We start from the raw sequence: 21,093 nt of genomic DNA on the forward strand, positions 1-21,093 counted from the left end.
AATAGTTGTGCACTTTTCTGTTTGTTTTTGTAAATATTATCAATAAAAATATTTAAAAATTCATCCCATCACAAAAAATAGCTATTCCCTTACATGAATGTGGCTAAGGTGCTAGCTACACATGTTGTCATCATATGAAATAGCATGCTAATAAATCACATCAGCTTCAATACTTCAGCTGATTGGGGCACAAGTGATACAAAAGCAAAACATTTGCTACCATTGACTCAGGGCTCTACAGAACAACAGGAAAAAAACGGTACAGACACAGAACGCCTGCTCACCTAGCCATGACTAAGAAAACCGACAGTGTGTGCAGCAGGTTTGTAAACGCCTCCCCCCTCTCATAATGTTTTCTTTTATCCATGGTGTGAAGGAATACCTGTCATGACTAGTACACCTGCAGATTGTTCTTACAGCAAGAGTTGTAAGTTAGTTTGAAAGCCCTGGGCCTGAGATAATTTAATTGTGTTAGCCATAGTTAATGCTGATACAGACAGAATGCTGTATCACAGTTAAAGCAAAACATGGAAGGGCAACGGTGAATTCACATTGGTAATGGCAAGACATGCCCAGCATACTCTGCACTTCCTATACACTATTAAAGCCACGTTGGACTTTGCCTTCCTAATACACATAATGGGTGATCCTGTGAATTTTTATCATCACCACTGAGGTATTTGAGTACTTTTAATTAATTGATTAAATTTGGCTTATTGGCATTATATAATTGTTATTTAAGTACAGAAAGTGCAGTTTGACACAGATCGCATAAATCATGAGCTAATGATCTTACTTGACAGGTGATGTACATCCTTAGAGTCTCCTATGCAGACTAAGATTCCGATGCCTTCTCTGAAGCTGTCCACCCACGAGAAGAGGGCACTACACGACTGGCCCAAAATCTGAAGTCTGTTGGCTGCCAGCACTGCAATGACGCCTTTGCGGAAGACACGTATCAAGCCTTTGTCATGCTTTTTCTTCATCATCTTGCCATCGCTTTGTTTCCATTCTTCTGTTTCAGAGAGTGCATTAGCCAAAGTCTGAATTTCCTGTTTGAAAATGTCACAAGTGTTGACCTGATCTTGAAGGAAGTCCCTTTGCATGGACAGAGCACATGCTCGACTATACAGAGGATACAAAGCACCAGATAAAAGTGCACAGGCAGCCAGCAGTGACGTATGTTCCTTTTGAGTCTGCGCCCACATGCTTTTGAAGTTTGAATTTTCAAGGAGTAATTGCTCCTGTATCTTTGCAGCAGCAGCAAATTTCTCTTTGTTTTTTTCTGCCATTTCCTCATATTTCTGCAATGGTTGAAGAAGACGTTTTAATTATAAAACAAACCAAGAATCAGTTTACAATACCTTTAGCTGACAAAATGATCCATTTTGTAAAAGCACATGACCACGTCCAAAAGTGAAACCACAAGGCTACTGCATCACTCCACATCTAGTAAAATAACAACAACCTCTACATTAGGACATATTCAAAATTGTGGGTTCACTAAAGAACCAGTACACAGAAACTGATCATGCAGGCAAGGATGATCAGGGGGCTGGAAACCAAGCCTTAGGAGGAAAGTCTGAAAGAATTGGGCATGTTTAGCCTTGAGAAAAAAAGACTGAGGGGTGATATGATAAGCATTTTTCAAATATTTGAAAGGCTGTCATACAGAGGAGGAGCAAGGTCTGTTCTTGATCATCCCAGAGTGCAGGACACACAACAATGGGCTCAAATTAAAAGAAACCAGATTTTGGTTGAATATTAGGAAAAATTTCATAACTGTTAGTGCAGTACAACAGTGGACCCAGTTACCTCAGGAGTTGGTGAGTGCTCCAACACTGGAGGCATTCAAGAACAACTGAGATCATCACCTGGCAGATATGCTTTGATTGTATTCCTGTGTTGAGCAGGGGGGTTGGACTTGATGGCCTTGTAGGCCCCTTCCAACTTCACTTTTCTATGATTCTATGAACTACACATATGTGTGCAAGTCTCAAACTCTTACCAGTCAAAATGAACATCATGAAGGAAAAGGAACTGTGATATTCTTTAAATATTACAGCACTCATTGAAAAGGTGTGCTCTCACAAGGTAACAGCAATGGCATATGTCCACAGCAGTAATGTGGAAGATGCTTCTTCAAATTTCTGTCCTGAGACACCCACCCCCATGAGCCACAGAGATTTTAAAAAATGCCCCCCCACATAAAACAAAAAGACAGCTACAGATCTACTTCTCATTTTGGGAAAAATGTATTTTTCATATTGAACAATGTGGGGGGGGTGGTAAAATATATTTAAAACGTGACTATTCCTAAAGGCTTCCATGAGCAGTAGTTCTAAACTTTTGGCTGAAAAAAAAAAAGAAGGGACCAAGGGATCTGGACACCTCAAGAACAGTCTCAGTGCTGTGGGCCCAGGCCCACACTATCTCATCATTGCTTATGGCACCGGGGGCAGAATCAACCACCTAGCCAAGAACAGGGGAGATGGCTGGGTAATAAACTTGTGTTTTGGGCCTTCTGATATAAACTAGCAGAACTGGAAACATCATAACAGGTCTAACAGGAAGTACCACGGTTGGAGGGCCAAAGAGAAACTTCCTAGCTTTGTGTAACAGCTAATAAATGTAAAATGTTAATTCTTTACTATGTTATCTATAATCAACACTAAGGCCTATGATTAAGAGGGGGGCAATTATGCTGCTTTCCAAAGACAACAACAAATGGTTAGAATAAGTTAGTTTAGCAAAAGAGAATTGTAAACAAGGGAAAACCTGGAGAGACAGAAATAGATAGGCAGCAGCTGGGAAGAGGAAAGTAAAGGTGATCTTTTAATTACTTTGTAATCAACCCCCTACTTATATATTCACAGATTAATTATGTCTCAGACAGAATTCTATTTTCAAGAGAACACTCTTTGTTTTATTTGATCAATCACTTATCACTTTATTTTTCACATGCATAAAAATTTGTCACTCCAATAAAATAAACAAAGGCTTAAAGCAGTAAAATACAATAGCTAATGTCTAAAATTTGCACTGTGAATGACAGGAAGACAGAAATAACTTTTAGGTTACCTTTTAAAGAAACACAAAATGAATGACTTCTTTCAAAACTGCAACATTGCTAGCAAGCTTAACCTAACTGTTCGATGTGATCCATTAATAAGACTGTGGGGATCAAGGGCTATAGCAAAAGGTCAGGTCATTTTGCCTTCTGCTAGGAAATACTGGAACTGAATCACATGCATTCATGCTGTTTAGCAAGCCCTACCAATCTCATTCCTATTAGAATCATGGTACAGTTCCCTATTGGGATGAAGGTCTTTGAGGTTTCCTAGAGATTTCAGAGGAGGAGGAGCAGTAAAATAGTACAGTCTTGAGACACCTTAAAAGCAAAGAAGTTTTATTTGTCTTGCACGTTCATTAACTATCTGATAAAGTGAGTTGTAGTCCTTTAAACCTTAGCCCAAATGAAACATACTAGTCTTTAAGGTGCAAGCTTCAGTAAATACTGCCCAGTGTAGCTGCTACAACAGATTTTTTTAAATTCTCTCCGAGCATCCAGAAACAGGATGCTATGGACTAAGGCTAGATATATAGAGTGAACAGGTAATTTTCCCTTCCCAGTGTAAATTGGCATACTTGTGTTGAAGACAAAGGCTAGGCAGGCATCACAACACAGAAAAATATGTATGCCTTTCCAAGAGTCCAAGAGGGGCTGATGCAGATGAACCCCAAGTACATCTGCAGAGTAGCTCATGGCTTGTACAGATTTATTTTTAGGAAATGAAAGTAGCAAGAAGAAATCTGGGCTCCACCATGAACCATCAATGTGCTTTTGTGTTATGAAAGACAGAAAAGGTCTGGAATGTTTGCCACAAACTGGGACCACCCGAATGTCCAGGACTCATCTGTGATTATTCCACAACATCTGTAGTTCTTAGCTGGGGCTTTAAAACACAAGTGTGAAAAGCACCACTTACAAACTTGCCAAACATATCTCTCCTGCATGGGGGGCGAGGGCAGGGAAGCATTTTGTAAAACACATCCTTCAATCCTTATTGTTTCTCACCTATTTCGGATTCCTCTACATTCTGCAACATATTAAAAATACTTATCTGTGTTTAGAAATACACCAAACCAAAAATAATAATACTTCAGTTTTTATAAGCCTAGGTAAATTATAAGAGTGATTAGAATAAGCACAAACTGGTGATAGCATTAGCACCTTTTTATGAAATGCAATCAGTATTAAATGGGTCCTATGGTTCCCCACCACAAAGACCTTCTTGTCTCTCAGCTCTTCTGAAAACAAGCACTTTGTATGTCTCCTTGACACTACAGAGGATAATAGGCTCAAACTATATAATAAATACATTGGTGATTGTTTCTTGTTTTCCATTTTAACCTTTTGACTCCCTATTTCTCATAAACTAGCAACAACTCAAGAGATGCCAGATTACTTAGATTTTAGTGACTAGTAGCTTCATTTCTAAAACAAATTTAAAACATTCAAGTGTGACTTCAATAGTAAATTTGCAATGTTGCCTACATTAGCTTTTTTTTATTCTATAAACAAAATAATTTCATGAGGAAGCTGTCTTATACAAGACACATTTTCTGTTTCTATTTCCGCACTCAAATTTCAAGGGCTTTTTTCAAGGTGGTGGTGATCTTTCATAGCTTCACCATTTCCAGAATTTTTTTCATCTGTAATCAGGAATGCCTAGACAATAAAAAGTTATAAAGATATGTGCAGAATGCAACAAGAGTACAAAACCACAACCACAATTTCTATACCTAAATGAATAATGTATGCATAATCATAGTATTTCCCAATACACAGGGATAATTCCATTAATTAATCCTTATAATCCTGAAACGCACTGCCCCAGAATTCCATTTCAAATTAAGTCTTCAAATTAAATCTGAATATTCACACAGACACTTGGAATTGCAGCATTATTTGCAACTGATTCTTACAGAACAAAACTTGTTTAACAGCAACTATGGAAGGAGTTTCTCCTGGGTTTTTTACAGGCAAAAAACAACCTGTATTTGGAACCTGTATTATTCATATGTATAGACAGACAGACAGACAGACAGACAGACAGACAGACACACACACACACTCTACAATTCTTTACCCTTAAATATTTAAAGGGCAGAATTGAAGAAAGCAAATACAAACTCTTAGAGGTCAATCATAAAATCTCAGCTTCTACCTGTTATTTAAAACAAGGGAAAAGGGGCAAGGCTTATTTTATTTTTTATTATGTTTATTAAAAGCAATGGCAATTTTCCTCCCATTGTCACAGACACTTAGAGGAGCAGATTTCTTTCCTTAAACAGGTTTGTAATTGTTTTATTCCCAAAACCTACAGTGCCTCTAATATCTCCTTAGAACCTTAAAAGTACAATTTCTTGAAAGGAACAGCAAGATTCTTGCCTTAAAAGACTCGCAGCCTGACTTCCTGGAGTGGAAAAGCTTTGAGAGGTGGCTTACTAGGTTACAGCACTCTGAGGACTTCAAGAATCCTTTAAAAAATTAGCCACTCCCCTGGAGAGTACAACTCTATTTTATCTTATTTCTTGCTGGGTCTTTATCCTTTATGCTGGCAAGAAGACAAGACTGCAAACTGGAGACTTAATGACACTTGGGCTTCAAAAGACTTCACTTTATTTCAACTATTTTATTTTTCTCCTTTTACAACCCTTACTTTGATAATGCTGAACACACCACAGACTTGAACTAATCCACCTGTGCTTCCGTCCCTTAATAAAACAATGAAATTCTTCAAAAGTTATGACAGTTGTTGACCTAAAGAATTTCCCTGCCTTCCTACATGGTAACCCTTTTGTCCATCCTCACCCTTCACAGGCCTATTTCACTATCATATTTATTTGCCTATGGGGAACTTTTGCTTTATTGCTCATACCTTGATTATATCATCAAAGATCACATAGTTTTCTAATACCTAGCACTTACAAAGCATTTTATCTTAAGCACTCCGTTCATTTAATTTACAATATATTATTTCTGTAATATATTATATCACATTCATTATCTCAACAACCCTGTAAGGTAGGAGGAATATTATTCTTCCTGAGCTTGAGGAGCCCCAAGGCCACTCAACAACTTCATAGCCAAGCAAAAATATGAACTGAAGGGTGGAGCTTTTCTTACCACTTTCTTATTCACTCTCCTGTACTATGATCTTTGTTAAACTACTCCCTACATTTCATAGATACATCTGTCTTCTCTTGGAATTCTAAGGCACTGAAATTTAAAGAACTCCCTGATATTAGATTAGAGGACATACACTCTTACACAGAAGAGCTACAGAAGGCTTAGGAAGTGGAGGGGGAAAGCAGTGATCAAAGGGCTGCAGGATCAAAGGGCTGTGATCCTGCAGCACTTTGATCCTTTCCCTCCTTACTTCAGTTTATAAGACGACCCTCAATTTTTAGTCTAAAGATTTTAGATAAAAATATCATCTTATACATGGAAAAATATGGTATATTAAACAGACACATTATTGGAACAGATTAAAACATCAAAATACTAATTATCCTGATTTTAAAACCTCTTGCAAGAGTGCCAGTCATTAAGGGAAAGCCTGCCTGAAGAGAAAGGTCTTCACCTGCTCGCAGTAGTTAGCAAAGATGGGGCCAGCCTGGCCTCCTGTGGGAGGGAGTTTTAGAATCATGCTGACCTACTAGAGATACCAAATGTCAGCCCTCAGTAAGCATTCAGAGTACACCTTGGGGGGGGGGGGGTGCCACAGGTACTGCTTAACATACTTCTAAACTTCCCCAAGTGGATTCAGTGGATTTTAAGTGGATTCAGCTGCCATGCTTACAACATTCCCCACAAGCTTTTGTGCTCAATGTACAAGGATAAACTGTGCCTCATCTCCCTCTCATATGTGTAATCTTTGTGAAGGAAAACTGAATGCCTGCACAGCCTTATCGAGTGGAAAGCATCCTTCTTAAACAGTGCATCTGCAAGAGAACTTTGGGGTTTAAGGAGGACCAAACAGATGCTGGGAACCTGCTCTCAAGCAGCAGAATTGTCCTGATAGCCATATGAGCAAAACCCAAAAATGAGACTGTTGCTAGGTGACAGAAACATGAATAAATGGTTGAAATGGGCTTGAGGCCAAACCCTAAGGCATCTTCCAAAACTATCCTTGGGGCAATCCCACCAAATGAGTGGCAGATGACTAAAAGAGAGAGGTTTTTTTCAGTGATGATGCCTATCTATGGAATGTTCTCCCAGCAGTTTCCCTGCCTCTCATATTATGGTTTTTCTATACTCGCATGCATTTTAAGAATTGTACTACAATGTTTTCACACCTTTGGGTTGTTCGTTTCAGTTTAGCTTTGTACACTGAATTTTGCTAACATTTCAGCTTTATTGTGGCTTGTATTCTGCCTCTTCAGCCATTGCTTTATTGCATTTCATTGATGCGTCTTGAACTACTTCATATTTTAACAGATTATACATACCATGAAAACTGTGGTTAATGAGCAGTTAAATAAATAAATAAATAAATAAATAAATAAATAAATAAATAAATGCGGGCAAGAAAAGGGTTATAGCAGTAGAACAGAGCAACAGCCTGTATGCTCATCTTTTTGACAAATAATTCTCTAAATGTGCAGTTTCCATGGAGAGTTTTGGATTATAATTTTTTTTAATCCCCAAACCTTTTCTTGTAAGAATCCATACTTCTGCATCTACTGCAAACAATACATAAGTAAATGTTTAAAAACTGCACTACCTTAAAACTGTGGTAAGAAAGCTGAATGCACTGGTTCGCCAATCAAATCCTCACTATAAAATAAGTTATGTCAACAAATGGCTAAATTGGAAGCCTTTGAAATATCAAAACTTTTGACATGTGAGAACATTACAAAGAATGAATTTTTTCCCCTCTAAAATGGTATGGTCCCAGGAGAATTATGCAACTGACTTTCGTTGAGTATTTTGTTTTATTCCCAGTATTTTTAAGACACTTTGAAGGTTCTGTTTGAAATAGATTGGGCAGCAAGATTCCCCTTTTAATTGGTCAAAGATAATCAGAGCTATGTCCTCCTTTTAGAAATTACCTTTAGACCAGAATCATTTGATTCTTATGAATACAATGTGCTAGAAATAGTTACGCTGTGAGACAGCGGAAGAAGCAATGCAGCATGGTCTCAGATACAGCTCAGAAGGGGAGATCAAGTCAGCAAATGATCAGAGGTTTCTCAATCTAAGATAGGATAAGGAATATATAACATATATAACAGAGAAGAACTGACTTCCGGTGACCCTAGTAGGGCTTTCAAGGTAAGTAAAAAATTTGAGGAGTGTTTTTACCAGTTTAGAGAGTTTCCATGAGTAAGCAGGGTTTCGAATACAGGTCTCCATTACTTTATCCACTATATTACACTGGATGAAATCCATCTTTTACCAAGTACAAAATAAATTAAAAACTAGAGAGAAAATTTGCAGATGAATTCTTGTAGAGATGGGAGGCCTTAGCTTCTACTCCTTTACAACTTAGGAGAAAGATAAAATAAAATAACAACATGGACCTCTAGAGTTGGACCTCTGACTTCTCCTGAGCAGGGGTCTCCAAACTATGGGCCACGGGCCACATTCAGCCTGCCTTGCGTTTTTATCTGGCCTGGTCCAGTATGCTGGGGGTCCGCAGCTGCCTAGAATGGATGGTAGCGGAAACAGAAGCTAGACTACTGGAACTGCAGTTTCAGTTCCAGCAGCCTAGCTTTTGCAAGGAGGAGCGAGGAGGGCTTTCCTTTTGGCAAGTCTGATGGAGGCTATTCCCCCTGTGTCTTTGCACAGATAGCAGGGGTTCGGGATCACTTCAGTCAGGCTTCTCCCATCTTTCTGTGCCCCAGTGAGCATAGAAAGACAAGAGAAGTGGGACCTAAGTGAATCCCCCACCCTGCTGAATTTGGAAAGACAGCACAGATGGGGGATTGCTTCTGTCAGGCTTTGCTCCTATTCCTATTCTCTGTCTGGGCATAGGAACAGGAGGGAAGGGGGGATCCAAGACAGCAGGGGTGAGGGATTGTTTAGGTCCCCCTTCCATCCTCTTCCTATTCCCAACCAGGCATAGGCTTTAGCAAGCTGACCAAAGGGAAAACCTCTCTCTGCTTATTCCCCCGAGTAACAAATGATCCATGGGGTCATAAGCAGATAGGGACAGATGAAGGGACAAATATAAAAAGATGCTTCATATTCATCGCTGTCTCGGGACCCCAAGAATACGAAACAATGAATATCTGACAAATCAGGGATATTCGTTGACTATCTCAATTTGTTTTTATATTTTCCCCATGTCTAGTACCTCTAGGACCTTTCCCACTACTTTTGCTACTGCAATATAGACTGTGTGAAGAGGTACCTCTTCTTATTTTTAATCTATCCTGGATTTCCTACTGCTCAGCTTGACTAGATGATCCCAGGTTCCTCTACTATGAAAAAGAGATTATCTCTACGTTTTAACTACCTTTTATTACTTCTGCTGACTTGACTATGAACCTATGCCCAACACACAGTTCAACATAAAGTGAATTTCAATAACTTTAATTCTACAAAGCTGCAGGACGAATAGTCATCATGAAGGGAAAGCATCTGGTACTCAGTGTAATAATACAAGGCAGCCAATGTTTTTACTCTGCAGGTAACGTTTGCATGGTAACTTAAATGGGAAATACAACTGTAGGATCCAATTAAACAATATAAGTTCTGGAAGGTCTTCACACAAATTCATACCCTTTCTAAAGAAAGCAGAAGTTAGTAGTAAAAAAAATCATTTCTTGAAACATGCTGAAATTCCCAAGCAATTTAAAATTGGTTTGGAACTCACACCACTGAAATAATATACTAAATATTTAAAGAATACATTTAGAAGTTTACACTTTCCTGGAAGAAATATTGTACCTGTGCCCTTGCATGAACTTCCCCAAGGAGTCCAGCATATTGCTGTTCCAATTCTCTCTTCTGCTTCAGCCAACAGCTTTCCTGCACTTTCATCTGTTCGGCTAGTTTGTTAAAAGTATCTTCTTGGGTCTGTTGAAGCTCCCTCATTGTATCCGACTTGTTCTTACAAACATATTCAAGGTGAGATATCTGCATGAGGAGGATTAAGAAAATCTCATTTAACACTTTTTTTGAAATGTACATGTTTCCAGACCTAAGTTAAACCAGGCCAAGAGGAAATGTGCTCCAAATCCTATCCCTAGTTTCACAACTCAGTGAGAGATCAAGCATTATTTATTTACAGTAAAAACCTGGCAATCCAGAGTTTTAAAGAATAAGACATAGAAGTACTGTATGTGTATTCAGATATACTATTTACACTTCATGGTCACTTCTACATTTGGGATCCTACAATGGTGAAAGAAACAACAGGTGAAACAACAACTATGATGGTAAGCTCATCAGATTCTAGTTAACATCCTACTTCTATTGATTCCACCTTTCTTTCTACAATACAGTGAAAGGATTCAGATAATGGATCAACTAGCACCTGCTTTAGGATACGTACTGTATAAAACAAAGTGATGCACAAAGCTTTCAAGCAGACCTGATTACAGAAATGATTCTTTAGGACAATAAGACTGCAACTCTATGGGCACTGATTTAGGATTGACCCTCATTAAACAAAACAGGGCTTACTTTTGAGTAAACATGCATGCCATTACTCTTAGGTTCAAGAACTCAGTAAGAGGCCATAGCATACTATAGCATTTCATTAATGTTTACTTCCGAAAACTGTTTGAATGGAATTATTTAATGTTCCCGCCTCCAAAATCCTAGTAGTTTACTATTGCAGCTATTTCACTTCACCTAAGACAGAATAATTTTGGACAGGACAAAAATAATGTCAAACATTCAAAGAATTTCACACACAGGAGCTAAATATCCTCTTAAACACAGATCAATATCGTTATCCACATATTGCAAACATACAACCAAGATTGAGAAGTAATGACTAGCCTAAGGCTAACCAGCGAATTAATGGCTGAGGCACAATTTATAGAGGGGAATGTCCCAACATTTACTCTTCCTCAATAATATTAAGTTGGGCATTGTGTAGCAAGACCAACAAAATGCCTTACAAAGTAACACACTAAGTGAAATGGCTGTTGTGCTAAATTGCCTGGTTGAAGTGCTCACATGAAAAACAGATGTTACAAAGAGCATTGCATATTTGCCATAGTTGACGCTGATGTGTTGGACATAAGAAAAATTTAACAGAGCTTTACAGTGCAGACATTTTTTAAAATCTAATATCCAAATCAGATTATGACTGTAGTTTGGTGGTTTCGCTAAAAGGACTTACCCATAATGTTTAGAAAATACATCAAAATTGTGATGTCCAAAGTTTTAAAAGGCAAAATCCAGAAAATGAAGCCCAAAACTTTGTATTATCTTTTATCTTTATTCTTGCTGGAAGCTAAAATTACTAGAGGCTATTGTCCTTTGATCACATCATGAAAAGACAAAGTTTACTAAAAAACCAAAAATGCTAAGAAACACTGAAGGTGGTCAGCAAAGACAACAACCAAGTATAAGCTGGACTGAGTCAATGAAGGCCGTCACAGTCTTTAATTTGCAAGACATTAGTAGGGTATTCTGGAGGTACCATATTCATAAGGTTATTGTAGGTAAGAAGTGACTTGATAACTTATAACAAAAAGATAACAATGCTTATTATAACAACAGCAACTAATTGAGAATATCTGCCAGTAGATATTGATAGTTTTCTGTCTCTAAATCTCTTATGCAAAAGGAGGTTTAGATTTGTTTTGAAACAAAACACAATTGTAACACAACTCTTCATGGGGAAGAGCAGATAAATGTCCAAGTGCACTTTGAACAGGAAATGAAAGCAGTCTCATGGCCAATTTTCCATCCTAATGGTCACAAACCTAAGTTTTTTTAAAAGTGCCCTCTAGTTTCTAGATGTCTAGTTCATACTTTCTTTAATGGGCATTTGGGGCCCAACACACCATTTGGTACAAACAGTAACTAAACACTGCTCCCATTGGGTTCCAGGAACAGAAAATGTCTACTTTCTTTTCCTTACACACTTAAAGGTGTACATTCAACCCAAGGGGGAATGAGGGTGGTGTGGGGGCATCAAGAGGTCTTAAAAATGGTTTCAAGGGGCTGCCTATCTGCCCAAGTTTGTTTTAATGGGTGACTGTAATCTTTGCAATCAACTTCCCATCACTGTGCAAAAGACACAGTAGTTTTTTCAGTTCAAGTACACTGATCAGACTTCACAGTTTTTAAAACTTGCATTTTGCTCATGAAAGGAATGTTGGCTCTTGATTTCATTCTGCCTTGATGCTTTTAATATTATTTACCCTGTTGATCTTATCTGTACGTACCTCAGTAATCTGTCCAGACTGAAAATTAGATTGCACAATTCCCCTGCAAGACCCACCACAAGCTACAGCCACCACCACCCTGTAACCTTCCATATGCAAAGATTTGCTCTGCCACCTAGCTACCGTCTTTCCACGCTTGCTCTTCCCTGTCATTTGCCCCAAAGTTCAATCTAGCATTTATGTAAAAAGATTTTGCTCACAACCAATTTGTATTAGAATTTCTGAATTCATTTATTTGCATTTCAAAATAAATATGTTTTAGAGTTTTAGCTTGATTCTTGGGGTATTAGATGTAAGCTAGCAGTCCTGATCCTGAACTTGAAATAAAGAACACCTACACCTAACATGAAGCATCTTCTTTTTCCCATTGTTGAGCGGTATACATGAATGAATGGGACTAAAACCTTGCTACTAGACCATGCAACTTGGTGCAACTTCAGATAATGAGCCAGGAATTGAGATCTGTTGAAGCACTGAAATTAAGGCAGGAGAATTATTTTCTTGTAACAAAATACTTTTCCAGATAGTGATTTTTTGAGGTAACTTGAGCTAACTACACAATATATTCAACACACTTCATGTTGAGCTTCTCTTATCTTTTTAAATCTGTCGTGTGTTAAATCACATACATTCTGTATTGTATTTACAAATGTAAATATATCAAAGGGCAACTGCTGTTTCTTGGAAACATATTTCTCTCACTTCAAATAATTCCTGATATTCATAAGCAAGTATTTTAAAGACGATGTTCCCTGAGTAAGTGCATTTTGTTTCTGCTTTATGTTGAGATAAAGAGTTGGTTTATTAGTGTAAATGACTAAGTTCTTTGAATAGCTTCATCAGTAAGATTAATTTATTTTCTTTTAATTAGGTCCCTGTGGCTAACACTGGCTAGTAGTATTAGCAAGTCCTGCACAGAAACTGGAGCTTAGAGACTTCATACAGACTTCAGTCACATTTACATGCCCACAGCAATGGCATCAAACCGAGCTGTAGACAAGCCGTAATTAACGGTATTGAATTATTAACATCCAAATTCTTTTTGAAATAAGATGAATGTCAGTCCTTTTTAGCAATACAGTGATGTGGACAAATGTCACTGAATTTAATAGAGGCGGCTGGTGCCTGAGGACAGTTACCTTCTCATTAGCCTTGCTGAGGTCTAAGATCAGGGCATCAACATTCTCCTGCAAGACTGTGCAAAGCTCTGGCCAAGAGAATTTATCCAGGATGCCTTCTGGTTGTTTTATAAGAACACAGCCAGCTACCAAGTGCTGGTATAAAGTATGGAGGAAAGTTAGCTTCTCCTGCAATGCGGAATTTATTTTTAAAGGAAAAACAGAAAAAAAAGAGTTAACTGCAAATAGTGCTACAAGTCCAGTGAAATCTGTCATGTAAACAATAATGTACATGTGTTCCAAAGAAATATACAATCTACGTTCAAATCATTACTGACAATCAGAAAATAGATGATCACCCATCAGATACACAAGGGCTGATCCTGCAGCCACTTTCTGTAAGCAAGGAAGGAATTTTCCCACTTTTGCAGTAGTCAGAATGCAACTAATTAATTATCTGTAGAATCAGACCTTATATTATTGTGCATTGCCACCACAATAATCTATCTTAATAGAACAATAACTGCAGTTTTCTAAGAAACAAGAAAAAGGCTACACAAATGTTTTGAATAAGTGACAAATTATATGTTACACCAAATGCAGGGCCATTTCTAAAAAAGCAATTGCATATTTAGTTCCACCACCATTACTCTGTATGTAACTTTCACAGAATGTACCTGTTTTATAATATCTGATAATTGTGTTATCAATGGCTGAAATTGCTTAGCATAAGTTGCAGTAGAATATCCGTGAGGATTTTTTGAGTCATGTCCTCCATACTGATTCAAATTGGCCCACTGTAGTTGCAACTTACTACACTGAAGTAAGTCACAACTAAAGTAGGCCCATTTGAATCAGTGGGATTTATGAAGGATGTGATCTACAAAATCCTAATAGATTCAATGGGACTACTCTAGTGCAACTTACTACATTAAGCAATAGGATTTCAACCAATGATTTGGAGTAGGAGTAGGGAGACACAGAACATGGTGACACCGTGGCACAAGGCAAAATCTATAAATGTATGGAAATGGAACAAAATAAGGAGTAAAATACATCCCTGATATTTTTGTTGGTTGCTGCACAATAACTGCAATTCTTGTCTGGCCAAAGTTAACACTTCCATGAAATATTTTTTTTTTGTTTTGGATAATTAAATTTAGATAGATAGTAATGCTACTATCTCAATGCACATATATATTTACATACAACTACATAGATCACAGTACAAATATATTTCTGAAAACATAAAGCTTTAATGATTTATTAATCAGATATAGGGCTGATATGGAATATCTAATAATCCTTCTGTACTTTGACTGATTCAGAGAAAAGAATCCTATCTTGCATCATCTGGTAAAATAAAAGGCTTAAGAACATTCCTGCAAATGCTAAACCAGAAACTAAGGTCTTCATCCAAAACCCACTATATTCAATGAAAAGATTTCCAGTATTTTTACTATGTTTTAAATGCAATCCAGCTCAAAACATTTCCAAGCAGACTTTATAAAGGCATTAAGAACATATTACTATTGTGATTTTTTCCAACCATATTTTGGTGTTCAAATCTCTCATGGGAAACCACCAACAACACACAGTGAAATATTAACAAAAGCATTTCCACCCAATCTTGGGCTTCTCCTTGTTAATTTAATCTGTCGCCATTGTGTCCTTTTTGCTTGGACTGTGATAAACCAAGCATGGTAATCATCTATTTGGCCTGGAAAAGGAATTCAAGGAACCAGAATCAATTCACACATGTTGAACCTAACCACAATACTGTAGACATGCTGACTTTACAGTATAGTCAGGCTTCTAGTTTCCTCTACTTTAATCACTATCTGATGAGCAGAACAATTCCAACAGATTCATATGGACACAATTTAAATCCCAGACTATAAGAAGGGTGGAAAGAATGTTTCCTTTTTATTCACTTGGCATCCTTGCTCATATTTGTTACAGTAATGAGCTCAATATGCTGCAAAATTTAGATAAAGAATAACTCCGTTGAGGTACCTAGTGCAGAAAAACTTTCTATGCAAAAAAACCAAAACAAAACAAAACCCAAACCCAAACCCAAAATGTTGGCAGACTATGTGTTTTAGAAACAGAATAAACATCATGGTGGAATGCATGCTTCAAAATCACACTTCATGAAATAATTATTGTACACAACAAACCAAAATCAGCTGTTACTCCAAGGAACAGAAAACTAATTTTACTTTCTTGGTGGGCAGGTAAAATGACTCATTGCTACATGTCCATTACATGTTTTGTTGTCATTTAAAACAGCTAAAGGGAATTGGTGCCAAGGGAGGAGAAAGCTAACCTATTCCATATATTGCAAATCTGTGTATTTACATTCAGCTAAGCAGTAGGAAAAGAGATCCCTGGCTATGTTTCTTTAAACACTTACATCCCTTCTCTCTTTTCAAGAGCTCAATACTTTTTTTTAAGCAAAATGGATTCAACTATTCAATTTGCTTTTAAAGAAATATTAAAGATAGAAATCAAATTAAAAGGCTTTGCCAACAGAATTACATACAGGTGTTGAGCTCGTCCCTTAATTTCATGGGAGGGAAGGCTAAAGCTTTGTCTACAAACATCTGATGTATGCAAATGTAAAAAGCTAAGATTAAGGATTCTTTTTGACAGCCATCTTATTTCTGGTAATACCTCTGTATCCTTCTCATAAGCCTGTGTAAGCTTCTGGATGTCATTTTCAGATTCTTTTGAACGTCCTTTCTCTTTCTCCCAGCAGTGCAGTACATCCTGTAGCTCCATTTTTAAGGTTGGTATTAAAGATTCTTGATCTGCACACTTAGCCTGCAGATGGTTTAACTCTTTGTTGGCATCACCAAGTTTATTCTGTGCTTCCTAAAAGTGACCAATAATAATAATAGTAGTAGTAGTAGTAGTAGTAACAGTAACAAGCACTCCCACAGTATCTTCTGCCTCTGGGAAATAAAGTGTCCAAATATGCATTTTTAAATAGCCTTTTAAGGGAAACCATTTACGTCAAGGAGAAACAACTACGACAAATTACTGAACTTGTCCTTTGATTTAGATAATAGTAAAGGAGTGGTTTCTATGAAATTGTTCTTCCCTTGCTATCACCTGAAAACTTTACACAGCTAGTGTTTTTAGAAAACATAACTCTTTTGACAAAATGCAAAAGTATTAGTCCTCTAAAAACTGGGAAATTTTATCTCTAAAAAAATCTCACAGAATTTGAAAATAGGTCAGGGATTCTAGACAACCAATAGCTTTAAAACAGCTGAATGGAAGGAATTCAATAAATAAGTGTAAAAATGTCAAAATCATTACTATTACTACCATCAAAACTGCACAGTTTAGAAGACAAAGACATTAATGGCAAACTATATATGGTGTGGGGTGTAAATATGATCCTCCTTTAGGAATAAACAGGATACCTATGGCTCATCTGGGGGACGTGGTGGCACTGCGGGCTAAACCGCAGAAGCCTGTGCTGCAGGGTCAGACCAGCAGTCGTAAGATCGAATCCACGTGACGGAGTGAGCGCCCGTCGCTTGTCCCAGCTCCTGCCAACCTAGCGGTTCGAAAGCATGCAAATGCAAGTAGATCAATAGGGACCACCTCGGTGGGAAGGTAACAGTGTTCCGTGTCTAAGTTGCACTGGCCATGTGACCACGGAAGATTGTCTTCGGACAAAACGCTGGCTCTATGGCTTGGAAACGGGGATGAGCACCGCCCCCTAGAGTCAAACATGACTGGACAAAAATTGTCAAGGGGAACCTTTACCTTTAACTATGGCTCATCTAAATGAAAAGACATTCAATCTTCCTTCTAAATTATAAAAATAACGGTTATAGGTACAACGCACATATCCACTGTTTAGACACAGGAAACAAACTAACTGACTCCCAAAGCCACTCCTGAGAAAGAATGGTTTTTTAAAAAGCCACATGATCTGGCATGGATGGTAGGTGAGAAGATTAAATAAGAAATGTAGAAACAATAATTTTACCAAGAAACAACATTCAAGGTTGTGAAACACCTAAATAGGATCAATAGAAAGTCAACCATTACAAGCTTGTTACTGTATTCTGAAGCTGAGGCAGAACTGGTAATTCACTCCCATTACTCTTTATGGTGTTGGTCTGAAAATCTCCCCCTCAGCAGTAATTTTTGTTAATGAATGACTTCCTCTTTCCATCCCATGGTTCCCAAAGCTTCTATGCAATAAAAGGAGTAGGAAAAGTTATGAGTTTGTAATAACAAAAATCCCCCCTTTGATGATATCATCACCCTTCTGCAGGTGTAATTATGCCAACTGGATTTCAGGTAGAGCCTTGTTTCCTGAAAAATCCTCTCAGATGCCTAAAATTGTCTTTTAAAGGTAAGTTTAAAAGTAAATAGAAAATGTTACTCTCTGTACTAACACAATGCATTCTTTCACTCATGCTACTTTAATTTCACCCTTATTATACACACACACACACACACACACACACCAAATTATGATACCATAAATTCACTGCTTCCAAACTGAAGGGAAGATAGCACATATTGGCTCTTTTATACAGTGTTGTGTTGTCTGTCCACTAGAGTTTCTTTCCCCCCACCTTCCTGGCCTTGAAACTAGCAAGATGGCACTCTGCTTAGACACTTTCTCACACAGCCATAGATTAAACTATTTTTGAGTAAACCTATTGAGACTTGAGCAGGGCCGTTAATAACAAGACCTTTTGAAGCAAATTAATTCATTGGCTCACCATTTCTGAAGTGGCTGGATGGCATATACCAGTAATGGTGAACCTTTTTGAGCCTGAGTGCCCAAACTGCAACACAAAACCAACCAAATAGAAAAACCTATTTGTGCCTGGGGAAGCGGCTGGAGGACCCAAATGTTTGCACCCCGGCTAAGTCTGGGCATTACAGAAGAAGATGCCTTGCCGTGCGTGGCGGGACAGAGGCAGTGGCTGGATGTAGAAGAACTGTGGTCAAAGGCTGGGTCAGGGAGGGCCAAGAAGGAGCGAGGACAGTGCGGGCAAGAAATCCGAGGCATCCCACATGCCGGGCCCTGGGAAAAGGCATCCATGCTCACTTACCCACAGCTCTGTGCCCCAGTCCATGCTGGCTGCACCTTCGACATGTGCTTTCGCTTCCTCCTGCAGGCCCACGCAAAAGCCATTGCCGCTGCCACGACTGTCCCAAAGAGTTTCCACTCCTCCAGCTGCACAACCTCCAGTGCCTGCCCGGGACACTCCCTGCTGCACCTCCAGCTGCAATCCTTAAAGGTGCAGGTGGCAGGAGATGGGTGTTTCCATGCCTGGTGTCCGGATATGTGTGTGTTTGTGGTGGCGGTGGCCATTGCCATCTTGGCTCATTTTCCCTTCCCAAGATTTTACCGATGCAACTGTTGTAAAGGCCGGAGGATGAGTAAGTATTTCTCGATGGCGACTTATGGCTTGTGTGCCCACAGAGAGGGCTTTGCATGCCAGCTGTGGCACACGTGCAAAGGTTTGCCATCGCTGGCATATACCAACTTACTGATGCAAATGGGATACCCAAGTACAAATAGTCAGAATTACCATCACATATGGATGAAAATGTTAGTTCTGTAAAAATATAGATACCTTAAGTTCTTGATTTTGGGATCTCAGTTGGTGTTGGGAAGACTCGAGCTCTTTTGCCATTTTCTCAGAGAGAATTTTCATTTTCTTTAGCTAACCAAAAGGAAAACAACAATAAACAACATATCAGACTCAGGAGCAATGTAATTACAACATAATTACTTACAGACCATGCGATCCTAACTTTCCTTAGAGCAAGCTACATTGAACAGAACATTCATTGCCACTTTTATGCTAAAGATAAGGTAAATAGTCATAAATTCAAGCATCTAAATTGTTACTAGGCAGAAACTATATTGACCTGCATACAGTTTTATGAAACTCTGTAATGCTTGTAGAAGCCCAGAGCAAGCGTGTAGCCTATAAGGGGCTAATTCTTAAAATAAATTGGCGTCAACCGTTCTTTGTTTTCTTAATATAGCAAAAAAGTTTAGTTACTAATTACACTGAAGGGGGAAAGGAGAAATAGAAGATCACACTGCTATCAACAAGAAAAAGAAAGAAGGGCACTGAGCTACCCCATCTGCATATCAGGAAAGTACTCAGTAGTCTCTGGCTCCGTATGACAACTTCAGGGTCAGGCACATGCAGTCCTACTGGGAAGTCTTGTGGCAGGTCATCAGTTGGTCCTGCACTGCTTGCGATTTATTTTCCTTGGCAGTTCATTCTTCTTGCTGACAGAACACTCTTTCTGCTTTCTTAACAGCCACCCCCTTGGTCTCCCCACTGCTGTCTCTGGCATCATTTCACTACAAAACATTTTCCTCAGCCAAAGCCTGCTGAGTGGACTTTTGAGTTGTGCAGAAGATCAGGTGACATTCATCCTCCCAAATAACAGTTCACAGCTGGTATTGTGTGCCTAGTTGTCACCCTGCCCTGGGCCTCCAAAGGCTACCAAGCATGTAGGTTGTCAACAGAAGAGACCTAGCAGTGGTGGCTGTACACAGATGCATATAATTGTTTCCACAACAACTTTTTGGTGCCTCTGGAGCAGCCTCAGACAGTGCAGAGTACTTAGCTTCTTCAAACAATAACTGCTGGTTTTGATATTATAATTCATCACATATTTGTTTCAGTGAAGTATTTTAAAAAACGTTTTTGAATAAAAATCATCATGTTTTGCTACTGCCTTAGGCTTTTTTTTGTCCAAAAACAATGATCTTTCAAAAATTCTAACGAGTACAACATCCTGAACTAAAAATATTTTAAGCCCGGGGATGATGATCATTACAAAAAAACCCACAAAGATTCATGTTTACTAACAAGCATAATAACCAGGATACTTTGCAGGTCAATCCACACCTCAGCTAAATTGAAGTAGTAAATCCTGTGGGGCTTCCTGCAAGATGTATGACTATAGGATTGCAACCTAAATTGTTCCAAATTGGTAAGCACTGAACTAAAAATAAAGGGAATTGTGATTATCACAAAATGTTTAAAAACACCCAGCTTAAAATAGTTCTGTTTTGGCAATGTTTAATATAGTAGAATTTTAACCTATTAAAATCAGACAACTTATATACAATAAAATGTCAACATCTTGTACATTTTTCCCAATGCAAAAGCATGCACATTTATTCATCCACTATCAATACATACTAGATTTGATTACGAATCTTTAGGTTATCTTAGTATATTTTGTATTCTATCTTTACACTAATGCATTAAAAAAGTAATAGATTAAAACCACCAGATATACATGTAAATTCCCTAAAAATAATTGGGCAGCACAACAGTTCAATGAGAAAAAAAGAACACATCTAAACAGTTTCCCAAGTTTAAGTGAATCATGACCATAGGGCAAGCTTAGAGGAAGAAGAGTGACAAAAGATTATTTCTTTTTCTTATTTGTGAAGCTGTCAACTCAACATTCCCAGCATTTTGACCTCTGTAACAAGCAAGGAATCTTGACTATTGGGGGCCGAAGGCTATGT

General features: G+C 38.2%; 1 protein-coding gene across 16 annotated transcripts in view; it reads right to left on the reverse strand.

Annotated features, from left to right (window-relative positions):
* The window catches only part of CCDC171 (coiled-coil domain containing 171), a 273,713-nt gene that overhangs the window by 163,497 nt on the left and 89,123 nt on the right, over positions 1-21,093 (reverse strand). For 15 of the 16 annotated variants that reach the window (XM_078384938.1, XM_020797528.3, XM_072992079.2 and 12 more), the window contains 5 exons: positions 19,163-19,252; positions 16,218-16,418; positions 13,563-13,730; positions 9,965-10,153; positions 797-1,304 (listed from right to left, as the gene is read on the reverse strand). In XM_078384938.1, the coding sequence (XP_078241064.1) occupies positions 797-1,304; positions 9,965-10,153; positions 13,563-13,730; positions 16,218-16,418; positions 19,163-19,252 (1,156 nt within the window). The remainder of the gene's footprint in view (positions 1-796; positions 1,305-9,964; positions 10,154-13,562; positions 13,731-16,217; positions 16,419-19,162; positions 19,253-21,093) is intronic. The other variant, XM_072992086.2, reaches the window with a different exon arrangement.

This window comes from Pogona vitticeps, chromosome 2 (assembly GCF_051106095.1).
Source record: "Pogona vitticeps strain Pit_001003342236 chromosome 2, PviZW2.1, whole genome shotgun sequence".
Taxonomy (NCBI): domain Eukaryota; kingdom Metazoa; phylum Chordata; class Lepidosauria; order Squamata; family Agamidae; genus Pogona; species Pogona vitticeps.